General features: G+C 46.0%; 1 protein-coding gene across 1 annotated transcript in view; it reads left to right on the top strand.

Annotated features, from left to right (window-relative positions):
* Positions 1–23,488, top strand: part of VPS53 (vacuolar protein sorting 53 homolog (S. cerevisiae)) — a 166,343-nt gene that overhangs the window by 35,592 nt on the left and 107,263 nt on the right. The window contains exon 5 of the mRNA XM_011956193.1: positions 18,637–18,723. Within this exon, the coding sequence (XP_011811583.1) occupies positions 18,637–18,723 (87 nt within the window). The remainder of the gene's footprint in view (positions 1–18,636; positions 18,724–23,488) is intronic.

Genomic DNA, 23,488 nt, shown 5'->3' with positions numbered 1-23,488 from the left:
GCCCGTAGTCCCAGCTACTTGGGAGGCTGAGGCAGGAGAATCACTTGAACCCGGGAGGCGGAGGTTGTGGTGAGCCGAAATTATGCCACTGCACTCCAGCCTGGGTGACACAGCAACATTTCCTCTCAAAGAAAAAATCAAATTTGTTTTGTCTGGGGGAAATACAGTTATTTTTCAAAAAAATGTTATTTATGCTAACATGTATTTATCATTGTCATGTTTAAATGGGTTAATAGATACATATTTTTTATTTAAACTTCTCAGTTTTAATCTCCAACATTGGTATATGTTAGTAGATATAACCTACATAAACCCTTTCAATAAATTTCCAAGGGTATAAAGCGATTCTGAGATCAAAAAGTTTTAGATGTGCTCTTTAGTCTCAGGTAGGAGTGGGGATGGCAGGCCATTCATTCTTGATTTTAATGACAGGCACTTGGCGCAGTGCATTTGTTCATTTGCTCACTCAGTATATACTTAGCGCCTTCTGTGTGGTTGGCACTATTTTAATCATTGGGAATAACACAGTGAACAAAGCAAAAGACCCTTCTCTCCTGGAGCTGACACCAAGTGTAATGTTGTCTTGTTTCCTGATTCTTTGACTCTTAAGGAGTGATCATTACGATCTTGGTCACTCAGCACTTTTGCCAGAAAATAGATGTTGGATTGTGTCATATGTCCTCTCAGCATCTACTGAATATAGTCACAGGGCTTTTTCATTTTGTTGATTTGCTTAAGTTTTTGTTTTCCTTCTTTTTAAAATATTTAACCTTTCTTAAATGCCTACTGGGCCATTGTGTATTGTCTTTTCAATATATTGTTGAATTTTGGTATTTTTATCTGGGATTTTGATTCATGTTAAAAAATGAAATTAGTTTGAATTTTTCTTCTTTTTGGTTATCATTGTTAGATTTTGTATCAGGTTTATGTCAGTTTTTGTTGTCGTTGTTTTGAGACGGAATCTCACTCTGTCTCCCAGGCTGGAGTGCAGTGGTGCGATCTCAGCTCACTGCAACTTCTGCCTCCCGGGTTCAAGCGATTCTCCTGCCTCAGCCTCCCGAGTAGCTGGGATTGCAGGCATGTGCCATCATGCCTAGCTAATTTTTGTACTTTTAGTAGAGACAGGGTTTCACCATGTTGGCCAGGCTGGTCTCGAACTCCTGACCTCAAATGGTCCACCCACCTCAGCCTCCCAAAGTGCTGGGATTACAGGCGTGAGCCACCATGCTTGGCCTTTGTCAGCTTTGTAAAACAAACTGGGATGCTTCCCATTTTTTGCAACCCACAGAGACCCTTTAAATAGTAAATTGTGTCAGAGGCATCAGGCTATAAATAATATACCTTGATTGGCCCTTTAGCAAGGTCAAGTGCCTTTTGGGAGATTGGTTCCTTTGCAGCCTTTTCTGCGATTTCTGTGGTTATATTTATGTCTTCCACTTCTTCTTGAGTTGATTTAGTAAGTCCTTGTTCTAGAAAATAATTTTACTCAGATGTTTAAGTTTATTCATCCTTTCCAATTCTCTGTTTATATTCTCTTTCCATTCTTTTTGTTTTGTTTTGGTTTTTGGAGACGTAGTCTTGTTCTTGTCGCCCAGGCTGGAGTGCAATGGCACAATCTCGGTTTACTGCAAGCTCCGCCTCCTGGGTTCAAGCGATTCTCCTGCCTCAGCCTCCTGAGTAGCTGGAACTACAGGCATGCGCCACCACACCTGGCTGATTTTTGTATTTTTAGTAGAGACAAGGTTTCACTATGTTGGCCAGATGGTGTCGATCTCTTGGCTTTTTGATCCTCCCGCCTCAGCCTCCCAAAGTGCTGGGATTACAAGCGTGAGCCACCGCGCCCGCCCAGCCTCTCTTTCCATTCTTAATGTTGTGTTTTCTCTTTGCCCCACCCCCAATCCCGGATTAAACCAGCCAGAATTTCTTTAGGCCTTCTTAGAGGACTTGCACTTAGATTTGTCAGTTCTACTCTTTTCGTGTTTCAGTTCATTACTCTGTACATTTATATTTTACTGCTTTCATCTCTGTTGTCTTTATGTTCCTTTTCCTTCTTGTTGTGTAAGAAGAGCACTTAAAAGTATGGCTTTTCTCTGAATGCCACTTTGGCTGCATCTCCTGAGTGTTAAAAATTAATTTTTAATGGTGGGGCGCAGTGGCTCATGCCTGTAATCCCAGCACTTTGGGAGGCCGAGGCAGGCAGATCACAAGGTCAGGAAATGGAGATCATCCTGGCTAACACAATGAAACCCCATCTCTACTAAAAATACAAAAAAATTAGCCGGGCGTGGTGACAGGTGCCTGTAGTCCCAGCTACTTGGGAGGCTGAGGCAGGAGAATGGCATGAATCTGGGAGGTTGAGCTTGCAGTGAGCCGAGATTGCACCATTGCACTCCAGCCTGGGCGACAGAGTGAGACTCTGTCTCAAAAAAAAAAAGAATTTTTATTGTTTTTATTTTTATGGTTTTTTTTCTGTTTTAGTTTTTTTGAGACAGTCTCACTCTGTCACCCAGGCTGGAGTGCAGTGGCGTGATCTCGGGTTACTGCAACCTCCGCCACCCGGGTTCAAGGGATTCTCCTGCCTCAGCCTCCCAAGTAGCTGGGATTACAGGCGCACACCACCACACCCAGCTAATTTTTGTATTTTTAGTAGAAATGGGGTTTTGCTCTGTTGGCCAGGCTAGTCTGAAACTCCTGACCTCAGGCAATCCACCTGCCTCATTCGACCTCTCCAAGTGCTGGGACTGCAGGCGTTGAGCCGCTGGGCCTGGCTTTTTTTCTCTCTTGAGACAGGGTCTTGCTCTTGTCACCCAGGCTTCAGTGCAGTGGTAAAATCATGGCTCACTGCAGCCTTGACCTCCCAGGCTCAAGTAATCCTCCCACCTCAGCCTCCTGAGTAGTTGGTACTACAGGCACACGCCACCACACCTGGCTAATTTTTTTTGTATTTCTTGTAGAAACGGGGTTTTGCTGTGTTGCCCAGACTGGTCTTGAACTCCTGGGTTCAAGCAACCCTCCTGCCTCAGCCTTTTAAATGTTGGGATTGCAGGTGTGAGCCACCACACCTGGCCTGGTTTTTTTTCTTGGCATGTCGCTTGGTGTAATTGGTGATGCTTTAAAAAATTTTATTAAATTTCATTTTAGTAAATATCACCTTTTTTGATTTTTTATATAGCTATATTTTAGCAGCCTTTGTGAGTTATAATTCACATATAATTCATCTATTTGAAGTATACCGTTCAGTGGTTTTTGATATTACATTTTTTAAACCGTGTAAAAAATATATATATATAAAAATACATAATATCATTTTAACATTTTAAGTGTATAATTAGTGGTATTAATTACATTCATAATGTACAACCAACACTACCACTATTTCTGAAATTTATTCATCACCCCAAATAGAAACTCTGTAACCATTAAAACCACTAATTAAGTCATTCCTTCCCCTGCCCACTTTCCTCAACCTCTTGCGACCTCTATTTTACTTTCTGTCTCTATGAATTTGCCTATTCTGGGTACTTTATATTAATATAAATGGAATTCTACAATATTCAACCCTTTGTATCTGGTGTATTTCACTTCTGTTGTCTTCAGGATTCATCCACGATTAGCCTGTATCAGCACTTTCTTCTCTTTTATGGCGGAATAGTATTCCGTGGTGTAGGCCGACCACATGGTGTGTATCCATTCCTCTGTCCGTGGACACTTGCATTGTTTCCACCGTTTGGCTTTTGTGAACAGTGCTGCTGTGAGTATTGGCCTACAAATACCTGTTGGAGTTTCTGCTTCGGTTCCTTTTGCTGTGTACCTTGGAGTGGAATTGCTGGGTCACATGGTCATTTTTAATCATTGCAATATTTCATCTCTTTAGAAACATTGTTCCATGTTGTTCTGAACTTTCACAGATTCACTCTCTCCACAGACTCAGAGGCATTAACACAAGCATCTGTTTTGTCTTCATTTGATTAATATAGACAACGTGTTTCTGATTAGCAAGAATCTGAAGCTTTTGTATGCAGTGCCTCATCATGGAGATGTTCTCTCCTGCAAAAAGAAAACCACCCGAGTTTTTCTTTTATTTAGTTAACTAGTCCAGCAGTTGGACTGTTTCCTTCCTGACCTTAGAAACGCCAAGTCCCACTTTTCTGCAACATGATTATTGAAAATAGTTTTAGGAAAATAATGTGCGAAGAAGGAATACTGAAGTTTATTGTTCTTCTGAGCCATCTCCATATAAACTAGCAGTCTTCAGGAGCCAAGAAAGAAGGTCAAGCATGACTCGCCATCTGCTTATTTCCGTGTTAGAGGCAGTCACAAGTTCAAACTAGACTGTGCATCTCAAGAGGAAAATGCCATTCATCACTACTGTAACTGCTTTGGCTGGTACTCAGATCACTCTCGCTTTTGACTGCTAGTAGTTAGAAATTGTGTGAGGAAAATTCCATTCTCGGTTTGAGGTTGTGCGTTAGAAAAATTGCGGTGTTACTGCCAACAGAGCAAAGCCTTCTGGATTTCAGATCCTTGATACCAGAAGTCACTGAGATACGTTTGTACAATGGATGGGAATTTGGAATTCTGTCTTCATGGAAGAACTTGGCCTCCTTTTTCCTTTTCCCTCTTTCATCCTCAGAAACAGTATTGGGAAGAGCCCAGATTCGGTGTTGTGGTGGTGCCGTCAGCATCTCCATCTGTCAATCTCCATTTTCAAGAGTCTGTAACTATAACATTTCCTTTGCTCCAATTTGGACTCCAAGGTCTCCTCTGGAAGGAGAGTAGTTCTGCAAAACCAAAGATAATACATCTGTTTCGGCCAGGTGTTTTGTAGTCGTCTAGATTAAAGCTCTAAAATACATCAGAAACTTGTCATCCTCCATATATTATTGGATCCCACGCCAGGGTTTCTAATTTCTGTTTCCGTATTGTATTGTAAACAGAACGGATGCTGCGGTAATTTCTGGGTATTGTATGTGATACCTGGAATATGGATGTTAGGCAAAAATCTATTAGTACCACTTTCATAATGACCCCCAATTTGGAGGGGGGCATTTCTTCTGGAGATATACTTACTACCAAGTAGATTTTTTTTTTTTTTGAGATGGAGTCTCACTCTGTCGCCCAGGATGGAGGTGCGATCTCAGCTCACTGCAACCTCCGCCTCTTGGGTTCAAATGATTCTCCTCCCTCAGCCTCCTGCGTAGCTGAGATTACAGGTGGCCACCACCACACCTGGCTAATTTTTGTATTTTTGGTAGAGACGGGGTTTCACCAGGTTGGCCAGGGTGGTCTCCAACACCCAACCTGAGGTGATCCGCCTGCCTCTGCCTCCCAAAGTGTTGTGATTACAGGTGTGAACCACTGTGCCTGGCCCCAGGTAAGTTTGATGACTGAAATACTGTCTTTAAAGCAGGAGAAAAGGTGTTTTTGAGGGGTGTTTACCCCATCTGAGACCGAATTCTTAACTTCCGTCTCCTTGTTGTACTTAAGCTTTTCTTGTTCCTAGTCACAAGGGAATGGTCGAGACACACAGCCCACTGCTACTCCTGTGATAACAGTAGAATTATAGGCTAGGCAAAGTGCTACTTCTTATAAGTCAGAAATTTAAACTTTTTTTTCATTGAAGACTTAGAGATTCTAGTCTTTTAGAGATTTCTGGTGACTGGTCTCTTGTGGGCAGGTTCTAAGACGGTTTGTCCACCCTGGAATTTTCCATATCTCTGTAATTAAGGGTATACTGTTGCAAGGGTGATCTGTCCTTGTTGATTCATTCACTGTAAGCAAAGACACATTTTGAGTCGCTTTTGCAGAACATAACATTTTGAGTCATTTGTCTTGATCTGTAATGCTAATGTTTTATTACACTATAAATGTTTACCTTGTTGCATATATTATTTTACTTGATTTATTCGATTCACATCTTTACAAAGATGTGTGAATTAGGCCACATAGATGCTCTTCTCCCCATTTTACGGTGAAGAGGTAGGCCTGCGTCAGTTCTGTGACGTGCCCAAAATCACACTATGCGAGTTAATCAGAGATCCAGATTTTCTGATTCCCAGTATGCTGCATACTTTTCCATACTAAATTCTCTTTAAATGGTGACAAACATTTAAAAGCAGATTTGGGAGCCACTTGTTTTGCTGTGGAGCCTGGAAGGCTAACTGTCCAAATAATGGCGATGACCATGGCCTGGTTAGCCAGCTTTGTCCCTCTCAGTACAATGAAGAAACTGGACTGAGAGAAGAACCCAGGTTGAAAAGAGAACTGTGTATTCTGCACACCTGTGCTGCTGAAATACAGGCACCAGTGAGGCCCTGAAGAGAGTAAGTGAACCAGGAAGAGAGAAAAAGCAGGCAGATGAATCCTCACAGCCTGAAGGGCATTTGGTACAGAAGGTATCTGAAAAAGTCAGCTGAGGGAACATCCAGTTGTCACCGCAAAAGGATGTTTTCTCCTGAATGAAGACTTACAATATAGGTCAAAGTTATTAAGTGACTAAAATGAGAAGTAATAGTAAGATATGGGGAATTAGAATGAAGTTGGTAACCTCGAACTTGGCAACTGGAAGTCCTGGCTATTCGGGAAACGTCGTCCTTTGTCGAAGTCCTGGCTGTTTGGGAAACGTCGTCCTTTGTGAGAGTCCTGGCTGTTTGGGAAGCGTCGTAATTTGTTGAACTTGGACAAGTTGTTCCTTTTAGTGTGCCCCATTTCCAAAAATATTGAATTTCTTTACCTTTCATTCAGCAAAAGCAGCAGAAACTTTTGCTTAAACGTTTCCTTCTCTTTTGCCACTTGGAGGTGTTGCTTGACATGCTGTCATCCTCAGGGGTTACCTTTCATCAGAGGAAGCTGCAGGAACGCATCCATCACTCTTAGCTATTTCGGGGCTAACTTGTTTTAAGTTAGGGGTGTCAACAGACACAGGCAGAACTTTAGAACGTAAATGCTTAGTCTTATTTGGGCACTGCTGAACTTGTTTCCCAGCCTCGTCTTGTGATTTTAATTTCTGGCTTGTGTCCTAAAAACAATAAAAATGAGCTCTTTGGTTCACATTTTCAGTGGATCTGGTTTGCAGAAATCGTAAATAAAAGTAACTTACATGGAACAGAACATTTTAACAAATAAGGTGAGAATGACTCCCTTTGCTCTTTACAGGCCTTTGGTTTTTGGTTCACAAACTTGGAAAGAAATCTGTGCTCTAAATAAAGCCTTTTTATACTCAAGGTTCCTGCATGGACTGTGGAGGAATTTGTGTGAACATCAGTGATTCTCATCTGATGGGTGCCATCTGGCATTTGACCAGGGTGGTCCTGGTTGAGTTCTCGGACGCGTAGGGATGCACAGAGTTGTAGATGTGCAGCCATCTGTGGCTGTGAGAATCCTGCAGCCTCTGCTGCTGTTGAGCACCATCGTGGGGAGCGGGCTGCATTGTTACCATTGCTGAGGCTGGCTGAAGCACCTCTGTTTCAGCTGGGCATGCCTTGTTTCCATAGCAACAGCTCTCAGTGGTGCCAGGGTGGTCAGCAGTAGCAAAAGAAGAGACTTTCTCTAAATAGAGGCTACTTAACCCTCGGTGTCCACCCTCAGTGGATGTGGTAAGGGCTTATCAGAGGTGGTAGCACTCATCTGTGTGTCTGCTCTCTGGAGGACCGCCTGGCTTTCCAAATGATGCTGCCTCTTTTTTTTTTTTTTTTTTTTAAGGCAGAGTCTCGCTCTGTCGCCCAGGCTGGAGTGCAGTGGCATGATCTCGGCTCACTGCAAGCTCTGCCTTCTGGGTTCACGCGGTTCTTCTGCCTCAGCCTCCTGAGTAGCTGGGACTACAGGCGCCCGCCACTATGCCCGGCTAATTGTTTGTATTTTTAGTAGAGACGGGGTTTCACTGTGTTAGTCAGGATGGTCTCAATCTCCTGACCTTTTCTCCTGACCCTGTGATCCGCCCACCTCGGCCTCCCAAAGTGCTGGGATTACAGGCCTGAGCCACTGCGTCCGGCTGCTTCCATTCTTTATTCATGGCTCTTTGTATCACTGTTGTCTGACAGCTGTTTATAATTCAGACGTGTATTCCTTACAGTCCCTTTAAAGACACATCCCCTGGCTAGTGATCTTTTTCTCTCAGTATCTAGCACAGTACATGTAATAGGCACTCACTCTTTAATTGAATGAATGAACAAAAGACCAGTTTTTTCTGGAGAATGTCTCATTTTCAGCATGGTTCGAAAATTCCATCCTCTTAATCCATGAGCCGTTCTTCTGAGTCTGCCTGCAAATACTGAACTTAGCTATCTTATTTACAAAGCTCTGAAAGGTGAGTGACAACCTTTGATTCTTAGAGGGTAGTCTCATCTGAAATACCCTACTCCATCTGAGAGAGGTGGGAATACTCACAGTTGCCATTAAGTGAGGACTTTCTATAAGCCGAGTGCTTTATAAACTCATTCGAGACTGTCTTGGTTGCCGATGACAAAAATCCCAATTCAAACAGGTTTAGGCAAAAAGGGGGATTATTAGGAAGGATCCTGTTATGTCTCCTGTTATGTTGGAAGAAGTTGAACAAGTCTGACCATCAGAAGAACAGCGTCTCTGCTGGGCTTGTCAAACACCTGAAGCCAAAGACTGGAGTAACGCTCAGTGTCTGTGTGTGTGTGTGTGTGTCGGCTTCATCATCTCTACCTGTAGTCCAGCCTCCTCCCCTTCCTGGGGAACCTCGCTGCTCTCTAACTCAGTTTCACATCTTGGGACTCCTACCACTCGCGAGAGACAAATGCTTTTTCCCAATTCTAATTCCGGGGGCTCACGCCTGGGATCCCAGCACTGTGGGAGGCTGAGGCAGGCGGATCACCTGAGGTCAGGTGTTTGAGACCAGCCTGGCCAACACGGTGAAACCCCATCTCTACTGAAAATACAAAAATTAGCTGAGTGTGGTGGCGGGTGCCTGTAATCCCAGCTGCTCGGGAGGCTAAGGCGGGAGAATCGCTTGAACCCAGGAGGCGGAAGTTGTAGTGAGCCAAGATTGTGCCATGACGGAGTGTGACTCCGCCTAAAAAAAAAAAAAAATCATGGGAAAACTGGTCCAACGAGGGCCTGGTCAGCTCTTGGACAGCAGACTGTAGAAACACAGTGAAAGGAAGATTTCGCATGCGGAGGGGAAGAGTGTTGGGTAAACGATTCCAAAGATACTTGCTACTCTCATATTCCTTACTACCTTTCAGGTAGCTGATAGAATTTTCATTCTGGAAATTATGAAACTGCTTGAGGATAAGAGGCTTGACAGAAATCACACAGTAACTGGCAGAGCCAAGATTTGAATTCCAGTCTGCTAGTTAAAAATCCCTTGCTTTTAACTCATACAGCATGTTGCTTGCTCCCTCCCCCCTGCTCCGTTCCTCCTTTCCTCCCTTCCTCTTCTTTCTTTTCCCTCCTTCCCTCCTTTCTTTTTCTCTTTCTTTTCTCCTTTCTCCTCTCCTTTTCCTTTTCCTTTTCTTTTCTCTTTCTCTGCCTTTCTTTCTTTCTTTCTCTCTTTCTTTCTTTCCTTTCTTTCTTTCTCCTTCTTTTCCTTTTTTCTCTCTCTGTTTTCCTTCCTTCCCCCTTCCCTTTCTCTCTCTCTCTCCTTTTTTCTTTCCTTTCCTCTTTCCTTCTCTTTTTCTTTTTCTTTTCTTCTCAGAGTCTCACTCTGTTGCCCAGGCTGGAGTGCAGTGGCACAATCTTGGCTTACTGCGTCCTCCACCTCCTAGGTTTAAGCGGTTCTCCTGCCTCAGCCTCCCCAGTAGCTGGGATTACAAGTGTGTACCATGATGGCTGGCTACTTTCTGTATTTTTAGAAAAGACGGGGTTTCACTGTGTTGGCCAGGTTGGTCTCGAACTCCTGACCTTGGGTGATTTGCCCACCTTGGCCTCCCGAAGTGCTGGGATTACAGGCATGAGCCACTGCACCTGGCCCAGCATGTTGCTTTTCCATATAATAGAAAAGAAAAGGGAACCAGCAGGTAGATGTTAAGTTGGAAAACAGAAATGGTAGCAAAATAGTGGAAAAATCTAATTTTCTTCCCAGTAACCTTGAATAATAGCACCTTATATTTTTCACAGAACAGTCTAAAGCCAACAAAAGGGATCTCAGTTTAAAATCTCTGAAAGGCTGCCTGTGGACTCACAGGATAAAGGCAACATAATTCTCTGATAGTGCAAACTGCAAAATTAGGTGCACCTCAGAGCCAGAGAGGACGCTTGTTTCTTAACGCATTTCCAGTGAATCAGAGCCCCTCTATCTACGAAGGTGGCAAACAACAGTTCTGCAAAAAGAAAAAAGAGAAAGAAGAAAGCAGTAGAGTCTGTGCCGGGTTCCGCACTCCTTATCTTCTGCACGCACCACCTCCTATGGCTTTAAGAGCCTGCTCAGAGTCTCCCCCAGGAGACAAGGAAGATTCGGAGCAGCGGCTACAGTTAGGGTGCACAGAAACAGAGAGATACTGAAACGGGCTTTGCTGAACCTTCTGGGCTCATTCAGTGGGTTGCTTTTCATCTCCTGTTTACAGAATTTGAGCCTTAAAAGAGGGCCGCTTTATAACACTGTCAGATACAGGCTGTGACTCCGGTGCTCAGTTCAGAAACTCCAGTAGGGGCAGATTAAATGCAGTCGCTGCCTTATGACGCTTTCGGATGCAGGCTGTGTGTTTATAGAATTTGAGTCCTGAAGAGGGCCACGACAGTCGCCGCTTTAGAACACCTTTAGATATAGGCTGTAGCTCCTGTGTTCTGTTCAGAAACTCTAGTGGGGTAGATTAAATGCAGACATTTTTAGGAGTGATTAGTTCTGTTTTTAATCCACATACAGCTTGCAATGGAAAGTAGCCACCTTTTAATTTTATTATTACTTTTTTTTTTTCTTTTTTTAGAGGAAGTCTCACTCTGTCACGAGGCTGGAGTGCAATGGCGCAATCTCAGCGTACTGCAACCTCTGACTCCCTGGTTCAAGCGATTCCTCTGCCTCAACCTCCCAAGTAGCTGGGATTACGTGCCCACCATGCCTGGCTAATTTTTGTATTTTTAGTAGAGATGGGGTTTCACCATGTTGGTCAGGATGGTCTTGATCTGTTGACCTCATGATCCACCTGCCTCAGCCTCCCAAAGTGCTGGGATTACAGGTGTGTGCCATTGTGCCCGGCCTACATTTTTTTTTTTTTGAAACAGAGTCTGTTTCTGTCACTCAGGCTGGAGTGCAGTGGCACAATCTTGGCTCACTTAAGCACATTCCGCCTCCTGGGCTTAAGTGATTCTCGTGCCGCAGCCTCCTGAGTAGCTGGAACTATAGGCGTGCACTAGCACACTCAGCTAGTTTTTTTTGGTATTTTTAGTAGAGACGGGGTTTCGCCATGTTAGTCAGACTGGTCTTGAACTCCTGGCCTCAAGTAATCCACCCTCAGCCTCCCAGCATGCTGGGATTATAGGCATGAGCCACTGCCCCCCAGCCCGCCAACCACATTTTTATTTTAAAAAGTGTCTAGGGACAGTGCCAGAATCATTCTTTCAGCACCTTTTCTGATTAGCCTGGTAGTAATGGTATTTTGGTATTTCTTAAAAACCCTTAACTTCTTGTAGGTCATATGATTCTTCCAGTTGCAAAACAATGTTCTTTCTATATGACTGATGATCAGAGGTTAGACGTCAAATATTAGGGTATGTGTTGAGAATGGACTTGCTTGATAGTGTGAATACTTCAGAGGAGCTTTTTAAACTCTGCAAAATGAATTATATTAAATTTCCCCAACTTCAGTACATTATTATAACAAGCAAAAGCATTCCATCCAGAAAAAAGTCTGGCAGATAGTTTATCTGTCTTGGAGACTGTGACATGTAAGATTGTGTTTGCTGGAAGAAAAAAGCGATACCTTCAGCAGAGACAGTTCTGGTAGGATGCCAGTTTTAACATACGAGAGAAAGGAATAGAAACCCTTTCTCTGAGATGGGATCATGCAGACATCTTCAGACGTGAGACCTCAGCATATAACTTAGCCCCTTTTTTGCCTTTCTTAGCTGAATGTCATGTTTTGGGGTGTTTGGCTAGAATGCAGTGGCTCTGATCCCATTAGCATGTCCCCGTAGCATGACATGACCTGCAGTGTCACAGAATTCCATGCGAGCTGCGTCCAAGAAGATCAGTCCTTTCTGGTGGTCAGTTGCCTACAGAGGCCTCTGTCGTACTTTTAACTCCACGATCCAACCTTTTTTAGAAGGCTTCAGTGGGTTTAGTATTTACTATCCCATGTAGCCTCTTGGACATTAGACTCTGTATAAGCCAAATAGAGAACACTTACAGAAAGCCTGAAGCTGTGATTTTGAACCGCTGCTCATGGTGGTGCCTGAAGTTAGAGGAATGGTTACGAGCACACTTACTCAGAGCAGCAGCCTCAGCACCGGCACTCTGACAGGTGCACCGTGGTGCTTTTAATCAGCGGGTGATATTTGCCAAGGTCCCGCTGTGCTGTAGCCTTGGTTAGATGCTGTAGGTGAGGTGACCGTGTGATTTATCACCAGAGTCACTTTGAGAAGGAAAGGGAGCTACTAATACTGCGTCATAAACTCAGCGTGTCCCTGGTAAAGTAGATGGATGATCGGCTTAGCTGTAGGCTTTACAGGAATACTGTTCATATCCTTGGTCCCCGTTCTAAAGGACACTTATAACCCTGCTAAAGGGCTGATACTCATACACTAAACCAGTGGTCCCAGCCTTTTTGGCACCAGGGAGCAGTTTTTTGGAAGACAGTTTTCCCATGGACTGGGGAGGGGGACATGGTTTCAGGATGGAACTATTTTACCTCGGATAACCAGGCATTGGATTGATTCCGTTAAGAAGCACACAACCTAGATCCCTCGCGTGCACCGTTCACAATAGGATTCGCGCGCATCTGAGAATCTAATGCCCCCGCTGATCGGAGGACGGGGAACTCAGGCGGTCGTGCTCACTCACTTGCCCGCCGCTCACCTCCTGCTGTGGTTCACGCTCCTCTGAGAATCTAATGCCTCCGCTGATCGGAGGACGGTGGACGGAGGACGGGGAGCTCAGAAGGTCATGATAGTTCACTTGCCCGCTGCTCGCCTCCTGCTGTGCAACCCAGTTCCTATCAGGCCACGGACTGGTACTGGCCCACAGCCCAGGGCTTGGGGTCCCCTGCACTAAACAATTCAAGAGCATTATGTTTCAAAAAGTCTTTTTCTGTAATTAAGCTGTTACCCTCCCAAATAAATTTCTCTCCTGCTAAATCATTCCCAAGCAGACATATGCAAGCATTTCTCATCTTTAAAAATTACTCCTTTTACCCCATCTATTGCCCGATTTTTCTTCCCTTCTCATAGCAAAAACTTCTTGGGGAAAAAAAAAAAGTCTATACCAGGGTCAGCAAACTTTCTGTTAAGGGCTAGATAGTAAATATTTTAGCCTTTACTGACCATATGGTCTCTGTTGTAACTCTTTATCTCTACCATTGTGTGGCAAAATCCCCATAAACAATACTTAAACAAATGGGTTTGGTTGTGTTCCAAAAACACATTGTTTACAAAAACAGGTCGTGGACGTGGCAGACTGGCTTCAGCCCACGGCCATCCTTTGCTGGCCTGCTCTGTGACCACAGCCTCTGCTTCATCCTTTCATCACTGTCCATTCCCTTAATTGCACTGAGACTGCTCTTGTCAAGGTCACCAACAACTTCCGTGTTGTCCAAATCAGTAGCAGGTGTCTTCATTTTTTTTTTTTTTTGAGATGGAGTCTCGCTCTGTCGCCCAGGCTGGAGTGCAATGGCATGATCTTGGCTCACTGTAGCTTCTGTTTCCTGGGTTCAAGCGATTCTCGTGCCTCAGCCTCCTGAGTAGCTGGGATTACAGGCACGCGCCACCACGCCTGGCTAATTTTTGTATTTTTAGTGGAGATGGGGTTTCACCATGTTGGTCAGGCTGGTCTCAAACTCTTGACTTCGTGATCCGCATGAGGTGTTTTGTTTTTGTTTTTGTTTTTGTTTTTTTGACGGAGTTTTGCTCTTCTTGCCCAGGCTGGAGTGCAATGGCGTGATCTTGGCTCACTGCAACCTCTGCCTCCTGGGTTCAAGCAATTCTCCTGTCTTAGCCTCCTGAGTAGCTGGGACTACAGGCACCCGCCACCATGCCCGGCTAATTTTCATATTTTGAGTAGAGATAGGGTTTCATCATATTGGTCAGGCTGGTCTTGTACTCCTGTCCTCAGGTGATCCACCCACCTTGGCCTCCCAAAGTGCTGGGGTAATAGGCATGAACCACTGCACCCGGCGTCTTACGTGAGTTTTTAACAACAGAAGTCACAATCACTCTTTCCTCCTCCTTCAGACACTTTTGTTTGGCTTCTGTAACACCCATTGTCCCTGATTTTTTCTCATGTCACTGGTGGTTTTTCTCTGCATCTCTGCTTGTTTTATGTTACACGTTGGAATATTAGCATACCAAAGGGTCAGCCCTGTGCCGTCTTCTCTTCTGTCTATTCTCTCTTCCTAGGTGACTTTTTCTAATCTTACAGACTGAAATATCGTCTCTAAAGTAATGATTTCTGAATTTAAATCCCAGCCTATCACCTCTCTTTCCAGCTCCAGAATCTTATGTCCACCTTGATGTCTCTACTTGATCTCAAGTAAGCTGTCTTTTTTTTGGTGGAGACAGAGTCTTGTTCTTGTCACCCAGGTTGGAATGCAATGGTGGTATCTCAGCTTACTGCAGCCTCCGCCTCCTGGGTTTAAGTGATTCTTCTGCCTCAGCCTCCTGAGTAGCTGGGATTACAGGCGCCCGCCATCACGCCGGCTAATTTTTGTATTTTGGGTAGAGATGGGGTTTCACCATGTTGGTCAGGCTGGTCTTGAACTCCCGACTTCAGGTGATCCGCCCGCCTTGGCCTCCCAAAGTACTGGGATGACAGGCGTGAGCCACCGTGCCCAGGTTCCTGTCTGTATTTCTGCCAACACTGTCACAACCACTAAGTCATTTCTAAGAAGTTCCAGACTTTCTCTGCATTTCTGTTTTTCTTCTGAGCCCATAGCTGAATCCCCCTTAGCCGAATCCCCCTCAGCCGAATCCCTGTTAGCACTCTGTTCACAGCAATACAGGCTTTTTCCAGCATTCACTTCAGAACTGTTCCACATCTGTCCGTTACCCAGTTCCAAAGCCATGTTTTCAGGTATTTACTATAGCAATAGCCCACTTCTTGATACCAGTTTTCTTAGTCTGTTTTATGTTACTGTAACAGAATAGTACAGACAATCATTTATAAGAAAAGAGATTTCTTTCTTGCAATTCTGGAGGCTGGGAAGTTCAAGGCCAACGGGCCCACATCTGGCAAGGGCTTCTTACGGAGAGGGCTTCTTACGGCGTCGTCCTGGGGCAAGGGCTTCTTGCGGAGAGGGCTTCTCACCGCGTCGTCCCACGGCAGAGGTGGAAGGCGAGAAAGTGTGCACATGCCTGAGAAAGTGGCTGAACAGATCCTTTATCAAGAACCCACTCTTGGGATGATGCCATTCGTTCATTCATGAGGGCAGACCCCTCATGACCTGGTCACCTCGTAAAGGCCCCGCCTGTCAGCGCCGTTGCACTGGGGATTATGTTTCCAACACATGACTTTGGGGACACATTCCAGACACAGCACAGGCGCCCTTAATGTATTGCAGATGGGACTCTTCCCTCCCAGCCACCATGGCACACCTGCCTGTCGAACCCGTCCTCCTCCTGCATTCCCTAGTTCAGCCAGTGAACCAAAACCTGGGAGTCATCCTTGATTCTTCCCTCACCCTCATTCCCCACAGAGTCCGTCAGTGAGTCCTGTGCATTAGAGCTTCCTAGAAACCCTGAATCGCTCCGTGTCTTCCCATCAGCACCGGCTGCCTTGTCTAGACCTCCACTGTCTCGTGTGGACAGCTGTAGCAACTTTTCACAGGCCTTTCACTCCTGCTTTCCCTCCTGCCCCCGCACAACTCTCTTGCCACATAATAGCCAGGACAATCTTTTATACAAGTAAACTACATCTGTCCCTTGTTTAAAACCCTTCAGTGGCTTCTCATTTGCACCTAGACCAGAATCCTCATGCTTTGAGCCCCTCCGTGCCCTGGCTCCTGCCTACCTCTCCAGATTATTTGTAGACACTTCCCACTGTGATATTACACTACCACCTACTGTCTTTCCTTTTGGACCTCCAAAACATTGAGGTCTTTTCTCTGTCAGTGTCTTTGCATTTGCTGTTCTCTCTGCTTAAAAAACTCTTACTCCAGGCTGGGTGCGGTGGCTTATGTCTGTAATCCCAGCACTTTGGGAGGCTGAGGCGGGTGGGTCACGAGGTCGGGAGATCAAGACCATCCTGGCTAACATGGTGAAACCCCGTCTCTACTAAAAATACAAAAAATTAGCTGAGTGTCATGGTGGGCGCCTGTAGTCCCAGCTACTCAGGAGGCTGAGGCAGGAGAATTGCTTGAACCCGGGAGGCAGAGGTTGCAGTGAGCTGAGATGGCGCCATTGCACTCCAGCCTGGGCGACAGAGCGAGACTCCATGTCAAAAAAAAAAAAAAAATCCTGTTACTCCAAATCTACAAATTCTGACACCTCCTCATCCCGCAGCCCTGATTCGAGTGCTCTTTCTCAGGAGACCTTCCGTGACCACCATCTCCCTTATTCTCATCACTCTGCATAACTTCACCACACCTGTCATACTTGGGAACACTTGTGTGTCCAAAATAAAGACACACTTGTTTCTTTATTTTGTTGTTTTTCCAGGATCTCCTCCCCCTTACTTCCTTCTCAAAGTAAGTTCGTTCCTTGAGGACAGAGAGAGGGACCATACTGTCTTGTTTCCCATTGGATTCCCAATGCTCAGAATCAAGCCTGGTGTATGGGAGGCATTCAGTAAATACTCATTGAATGACTGAAGGAGTGAGTTAAGGAGATGCCGACTCGTGCCTAGTACTATAACTGCCGCAGGAATTCATCGTCTTTATTACAGTGCATATGGTCTGTGCACGTCCACGGGCTGCTGGCGCTCACAGACACTTTCTGGGCTCCACGTCTCACAACTGCCCTCATCTTGCTTCCCCTCCTGGCAGAAGCTGCAGCCGTGTTGTAATACTTTTATTGTATAGCATCCGTCTTTGCAGGCTTTTATGTCAGTGGAAATACTGGGCTCACCATTAGCTTTTTGCTTGTTTTTTGAGACAAGGTCTCGCTCAGTCACCAGGCTGGAGTGCAGTGGCATGATCACAGTTCACTGCAGCCTTGACCTCCCAGGCTCAAGTAATCTTCCCACCTCAGCCTCCCAGGTAGTTGAGACTACAGGCGTGTGCCACCATGTCTGGCTAGCTAACTTTTTTTTTTTTTTCTCAGAGACTGAGTCTCGCCATGTTCTCCAGGCTAGTCTTGAACTCCCAGGCTCAAGCAATCCTGCTGCCTCAGCCTCTGAAGTGCTGGGATTACAAGTGTGAGCCACCGTTAGCATTCAGTGCCCCCCCCCTTTTTTTTTTGAGACGGATTCTCGCTCTGTCTGTCTCCCAGGCTGGAGTGCAGTGGCACGATCTCAGCTCACTGCAAGCTCCGCCTCCCGGGTTGACGCTGTTGTCCTGCCTCAGCCTCCTGAGCAACTGGGACTACAGGCACCGCCACCACGCCTGGGTAATTTTTTGTATTTTTAGTAGAGACGGGTTTCACTGTGTTAGCCAGGATGGTCTCGACCTCCTGACCTCGTGATCTGCCTGCCTCGGCCTCCCAAAGTGCTTGGATTACAGGCATGAGCCACTGTGCCCCGCCCAGCCTTCCTTTCTAAGTGCATTTCATTGGTTTTCAAATGACTTACTATGAAAGTCTTTAAGATTTGTTGCAGTTCTGGAGTCCCCATTCACGGTTCAGACTTTTTTTTTTTTTTTTGAGACAGGAGTCTTGCTCTGTCGCCCGAGCTGGAGTGCAGTGGCCGGATCTCAGGTCACTGCAAGCTCCGCCTCCCAGGTTTATGCCATTCTCCTGCCTCAGCCTCCGGAGTAGCTGGGACTACAGGCGCCCGCCACCTCGCCCGGCTAGTTTTTTTTTGTATTTTTAGTAGAGACGGGGTTTCACCGTATTAGCCAGGATGGTCTCGATCTCCTGACCTCGTGATCCGCCCGTCTCGGCCTCCCGAAGTGCTGGGATTACAGGTTTGAGCCACCGCGCCCGGCCGGTTCAGACTTTTTTGAAGGCACAATCTGGAACTTCCAAGTCCAGAGCTTTCCCTCGCCCCAATTTAGAGCTACCCCGTCCCTCTGTAGGAGGCTTTGAAGGTCACTCTGCATGGTTGCTTGCATACACCCACACACAGAGATATACTTGTCCTATTTGCTGTTATCAGTAACGTGTACAGTAATCACTGAGATGGGGGGAATCATTTAGTTTTAAGTTAAAACTTTGTGAGGCACGTTGGTTAAGAGTCCCAAGTGTTTGCCTGTACGCGGATACCGGACGCTATAGGTCTCTACTATTTTGGTACAGAAAAATTGTTGGCATAAGCACAACGAGTCAGGAGAGCTTTATGGAAATGTCTTTTGTGCCTAGCATGGATTACAGTGTAGTGACTAGTGCTGTCTCGAGCTGCCTCTTGTTTTTCATGTGTTTCTCTTACTCTAGGCACTTGAAGAGGCTCAGAAAGCTATCCAGCAGCTCTTTGGCAAAATCAAAGACATCAAAGACAAAGCTGAAAAATCAGAGCAAATGGTGAGTTCTGATTTCTTCCTAACTTTTTTGCACCAGAAGAGGAAGTGAGCTGCTCATCTAGGCATTCTAATAAGGAGCTTTTTCTAATAATGGCACCTCCTGCCAACCACGGTCATCTGCATCTCTAAAGCAAGCCCCTAGGAATGCATTCAGATCAATTCAAGGGGAGCTGCTGGTCAGCAGTGACTCACCATCTCTGCTGCCCTGAGTTTGCAGCCCTGGGTTTAATTAGGCAGCTTTTTTTGTTTTTTTGTTTTTTGGGTTTTTTTTTTTCTTTTTTGACAGAGTCTTGCCTTATTGTCAGGCTGGAGCGCGTTGGTGCGATCTCGGCTCACCGCAACCTCTGCCTCCCAGGTTCAAGTGATTCCTCTGCCTGAGCCGCCTGAGTAGCTGGGATTACAGGCACCTGCTACCACACCCGGCTAATTTTTGTATTTTTAGTAGAGATGAGGTTTTACCACGTTGGCCAGGATGGTCTTGATCTCCTGACCTCATGATCCGCTTGCCTCGTCCTCCCAAAGTGCTGGGATTACAGGCGTGAGCCACCACACCTGGCCTTTACACAGTCAAAGTGCTGGGATTACAGGCGTGCGCCCTCGCGCCTGGCTGCAATTTTTTTTTCTCCTTTCTGAAAATAGTTTCCTAGTCATTTTGGATGTTCCTTTCTCTAATATCTCTTGGTATTGGTACCATGCATTTCTCCATCGAGCTGTGTGGTGTGTAGCTTGGTGCACACTGAGAATGGTCCTGGAGCTGGGAGGAGGGAGGGATGTAGGGAGGAGGGATATCCCCTGCCCATGATCCATGTGTGTGGTTTTGGTTGAGTTCCCCCTTGACGAATCTGTGTCCCCCAGTGATGTGCTCAGAAGCTTGCTCTGAAGACCGAGAACCTAGCATTCATTCACCCTCTTCTCCCCCGTGGGAGGCGCTGGGAAGTGCTGGATCCTGGGTTCAGATTCGGACTCAGTAATGTCCTGTCTCTCAGTTGTCTCAGGATTCCAGTTTCTTCAACTGTAAAATAAGAATAATGGTATTTGCCTCACAGGGTTGTTGTGAAAATTAAACATATGAAGAGCACTGAGCATATTCTAGGGACCTGGATTTTCTGTGGTCCTTCCCCAAGGGGGCACCACACCCAGCAGCACCCAGGAGCCTCAAAGCATGGTGATCAGTGAGAGCGTCCCACTTTGCTTTTGCTGGAGCTGATTGCATTTATTGATATCCTTATGATGCTAATCTGAGTTCTGGAGTATGCTTCCTCTTCCAACCGAGGGGGTTTGCACTGACAGTTTGCTCCCAAGTTGTGAGATGTCTTATTTTAAAGCAGTTTGCTTTCCTGCGCAGTGCTGCTGTGCTGAAGGGAGGAAGTGGTGGGAGTGAGGAGGGTATTGCGGGATCTGGCCAGCAGCACGCAATGCAGTGGGGCTCTCTCTTTGTTCCCAGGCGGATTGGCAGGTCGAGAAATAATAGACACACACAAGATAGTGAAAGCTGGGTCCAGGGGGGTCACCACCTTCTGATCCCATGGTGCCAACAATGCACTGGATATGCCAGCATTTATTATTAAGTTTAGTGAGGCCGGGGGTAGGTTAGTGAAGGATTTAGGGTGATTTGATTATGAGGTGAGATGGTCACATGGGGATGAAGTAATTCTTTAACATAACATCTGTATGCAGAAGTACAGTACACAGAGATAAGAATTTACAATATTGTGTGTGCATCAGTAATTTCTAACAGAGCCTTAAAACAGAAACACAGTCTTTCCATAACTTATGATTAGCAAGATATTAATCAGCAGGAACATTTGCAGCAAAAGCTGGTTACCAACAATCCAGAGAAACAGGATGTGAAGCTAGACAACCGGTTAGACCAGAAATTCTCAGAAGGGAGTATGCCTTAACCATCAAGAGGCCTAGAAGAGCCATGGCAAGTTGAGGGTGTTTATAGCCCTATCTTATCCATGTGGACAGGCGCTCCCCATGCATCCGTTTATAGGCTCTCCACGAGGGTTGCATTCCATTCCCAGAGCTATGAACATCTGCTTTTCTGGGATAGGAATCTTGGTGATGTGAAACCTCCCTGACTGCACGTCTGTTCATAGGCTCTCTGCAGGGGGAAGCACACCATGTGCTGTTGGCTCATTCTGGCAGTCCAACCCGGCATTGTCTTTACACAGTCCTGCATGCGATGTTGTATTTACGGTAATCAGGAGCATTTCATCTTTCATTCCGTGGCAGTAGTTTCAGGGGCCTCCCTGCATCGGAGAAGTGATCTTTCTTCAGCTCTTTCAGTGTCAGCACTGTGCTGGCTGCTCTGTGCCAGCACTCTAATGTAGCCCTCACAACAACCTTCTGAACTAGGTTTTAAGATCATTATTATCTTTGTGATTACCCATCTTATGGATGAGAAAACTGAGACTCCGCGAGGCTGAGAAACACGTTCTAGGATGCAGTGTTGGTGAGTGGTAGAGCTGGGGTTCAGCCCTCGATCTGTCTGACTCTAAAACCTCCCACTTCAGCTCTGCCCGTTTTCACTGCCCATGGGCAACTGTTGAGGCGAATCAACCATGGGCATTCTGTCTCGCGGGAGGTCTCGTGTAGGTTTTATCTGAGTACCCCTGGCATGCCCTGCCATTGAAGGCTTTGTTTAGGGAAAAATTTGTGGTTCAGTTTGTCTAGAGAAACACAGGCTGTGGGATGGGGAGTGATGGGAGATCCTGGGAATAAAGAGACCAGTCAGCTCCAGTGCAGAGCAGTGAGGGCCTGAACAAGGAATAGAGAGAAGGGATAGATTCTTGAGATGAAGCAGAGGAATAATATTTAGGACTTTAATGACTTAATGATGCAGGGACCAGGAAGAGTCGTAGATGACTGTGACTTTGAACACGGTGGTTAAAGACCCCCGAAGCGGCCGGGCACCATGGCTCACGCCTGTAATCCCAGCACTTTGGGAGGCCAAGGAGGGCAGATCACTTGAGGCCAGGAGTTCAGGACCAGCCCGGCCAACACGGCAAAACTGTGTCTCTACTAAAAATACAAAAATTAACCAGGCGTCATGGTGCACACCTGTAATCCCAGGTGCTCTGGAGGCTGAGGCAGAGAATCACTTGCCTGGGAGGTGGAGGCTGCAGTGAGCCGAGATCGCAGCACTGCACTCTAGCCTGGGCGACAGAGTGAGACTCTGTCTCAATAAATAAATAAATAAATAAAAATAAAAAATAAAGACTCCCTATGTTAGACCGAAGCTAAAAACCCTGGAAGAAATACAGAGATTTTTTTTGTAGGAAAAAGGATGCTGATTTCAGAGCAGCACGCGGGTGATCAGATTACAGGGCCAGTCTTCAGCCTTCTATATCTAGCTTGTGACACCACTCCGGGGTTTGTTTGTTTGTTTGTTTTTTTTACCCCAAATTCAAGTATTTGGTAAAGTAGTGGTGGGTCCTAAACTTTTTTTTTTTTTAATTCAGTGGAAACAGAGGTTGTTTGGGGGTTGTAGAAGGAAGAAGGCAGGCTTGATTGGAAAGTCCCCATGAAAGAGGCTTTTTGCAGCTTAGATCCAGGTGAGGCTTGCAGGATTGTGGGTGTGGACTTGAGCTGGGCAGGTCGTAACCTTTGTGAGTTCACGGGGCACACGAACTCACTGCCGAGTTTCTCTCTTTATTGGGATGTGTCTATCCCGTGACTGCAGTGTTTGTGCTTGGTATCCAGGGCAGTCCCTTCCTTCCAGGTATCGCAGAACCTGGGCAACCAAATTGCTGTTGAGAAAGTTTCTCTGTGTGCACCGGAAGACAGAGGTCCCCGTTCCTTGCCTAACGCAGCCATGGCTCGTGGTGCCAGGAAGCGTCTGAAGCGCATGGCAGCTCCAAAGCATTGGGTGCTGGATAAATGGACTGGTGTGTTGGCTCCTCGTCCGTCCACGGTCCCCCAAGTTGAGAGAGTGTCTCCCCCTCATCATTTTCCTAAGGAACAGACTTAAGGAAAGAAGACTTGCATGCAGCGGTTCATTAAGATCGATGGCAAGGTCCGAACTGATGTAACCTGCCCTGCTGGGTTCATGGATGTCATCAGCTTTGACAAGACAGGCAAGAATTTCCATTTGATCTGTGACACCAAAGGTCGCTTTGCTGTACATCGTATTACACCTGAGGAGGCCAAGCACAAGTTGTGCTAAGTGAGAAAAATCTTCGTGGACACAAAAGGAGTCCCTCATCTGGTGACCATGATGCTCGCACCGTCCGCTACCTACCCTGACCCCTCATCGAGGTGAATGACACCATTCAGATTGATGTGGAGACTGGCAAGATTATTGATTTCATCAAGTTCGACACTGGTAAGCTGTGTATGGTGACTGGAGGTGCCAACCTAGGAAGAATTGGTGTGACCCCAACAGAGAGAGGACCCTGGATCTTTTGACGTGGTTCATGTGAAAGACGCCAGTGGCAGCAGCTTTGCCTCTCGGCTTTCCAACATTTTCACTATTGGCAACAAACCATGGATTTCTCTTCCCCGAAGAAAGGGTACCCGCCTCACCACTGCGGAAGAGAGAGACGAGACTGGCAGCCAAACAGCAGCGGGTGGAATGGTCCGTGCATGACGTGTTAGATCTTTGTACGTAATTAAAAATAGTGTGGCGTGATAAAACACACACACACACACACAGAAAGTTTCTTAGCGTGGACCAAGAAATACAGTGGATGATTTCACCTGGGTGGGGGAGTTTTTCCAACTTCTCTATTGAATATGCTTTTCTGGTGACTGAAATATAC

This window comes from Colobus angolensis, unplaced genomic scaffold (genome assembly GCF_000951035.1).
Source record: "Colobus angolensis palliatus isolate OR3802 unplaced genomic scaffold, Cang.pa_1.0 Scaffold110, whole genome shotgun sequence".
NCBI lineage: Eukaryota > Metazoa > Chordata > Mammalia > Primates > Cercopithecidae > Colobus > Colobus angolensis.
This window is presented reverse-complemented; position numbering and strand designations above follow the sequence as displayed.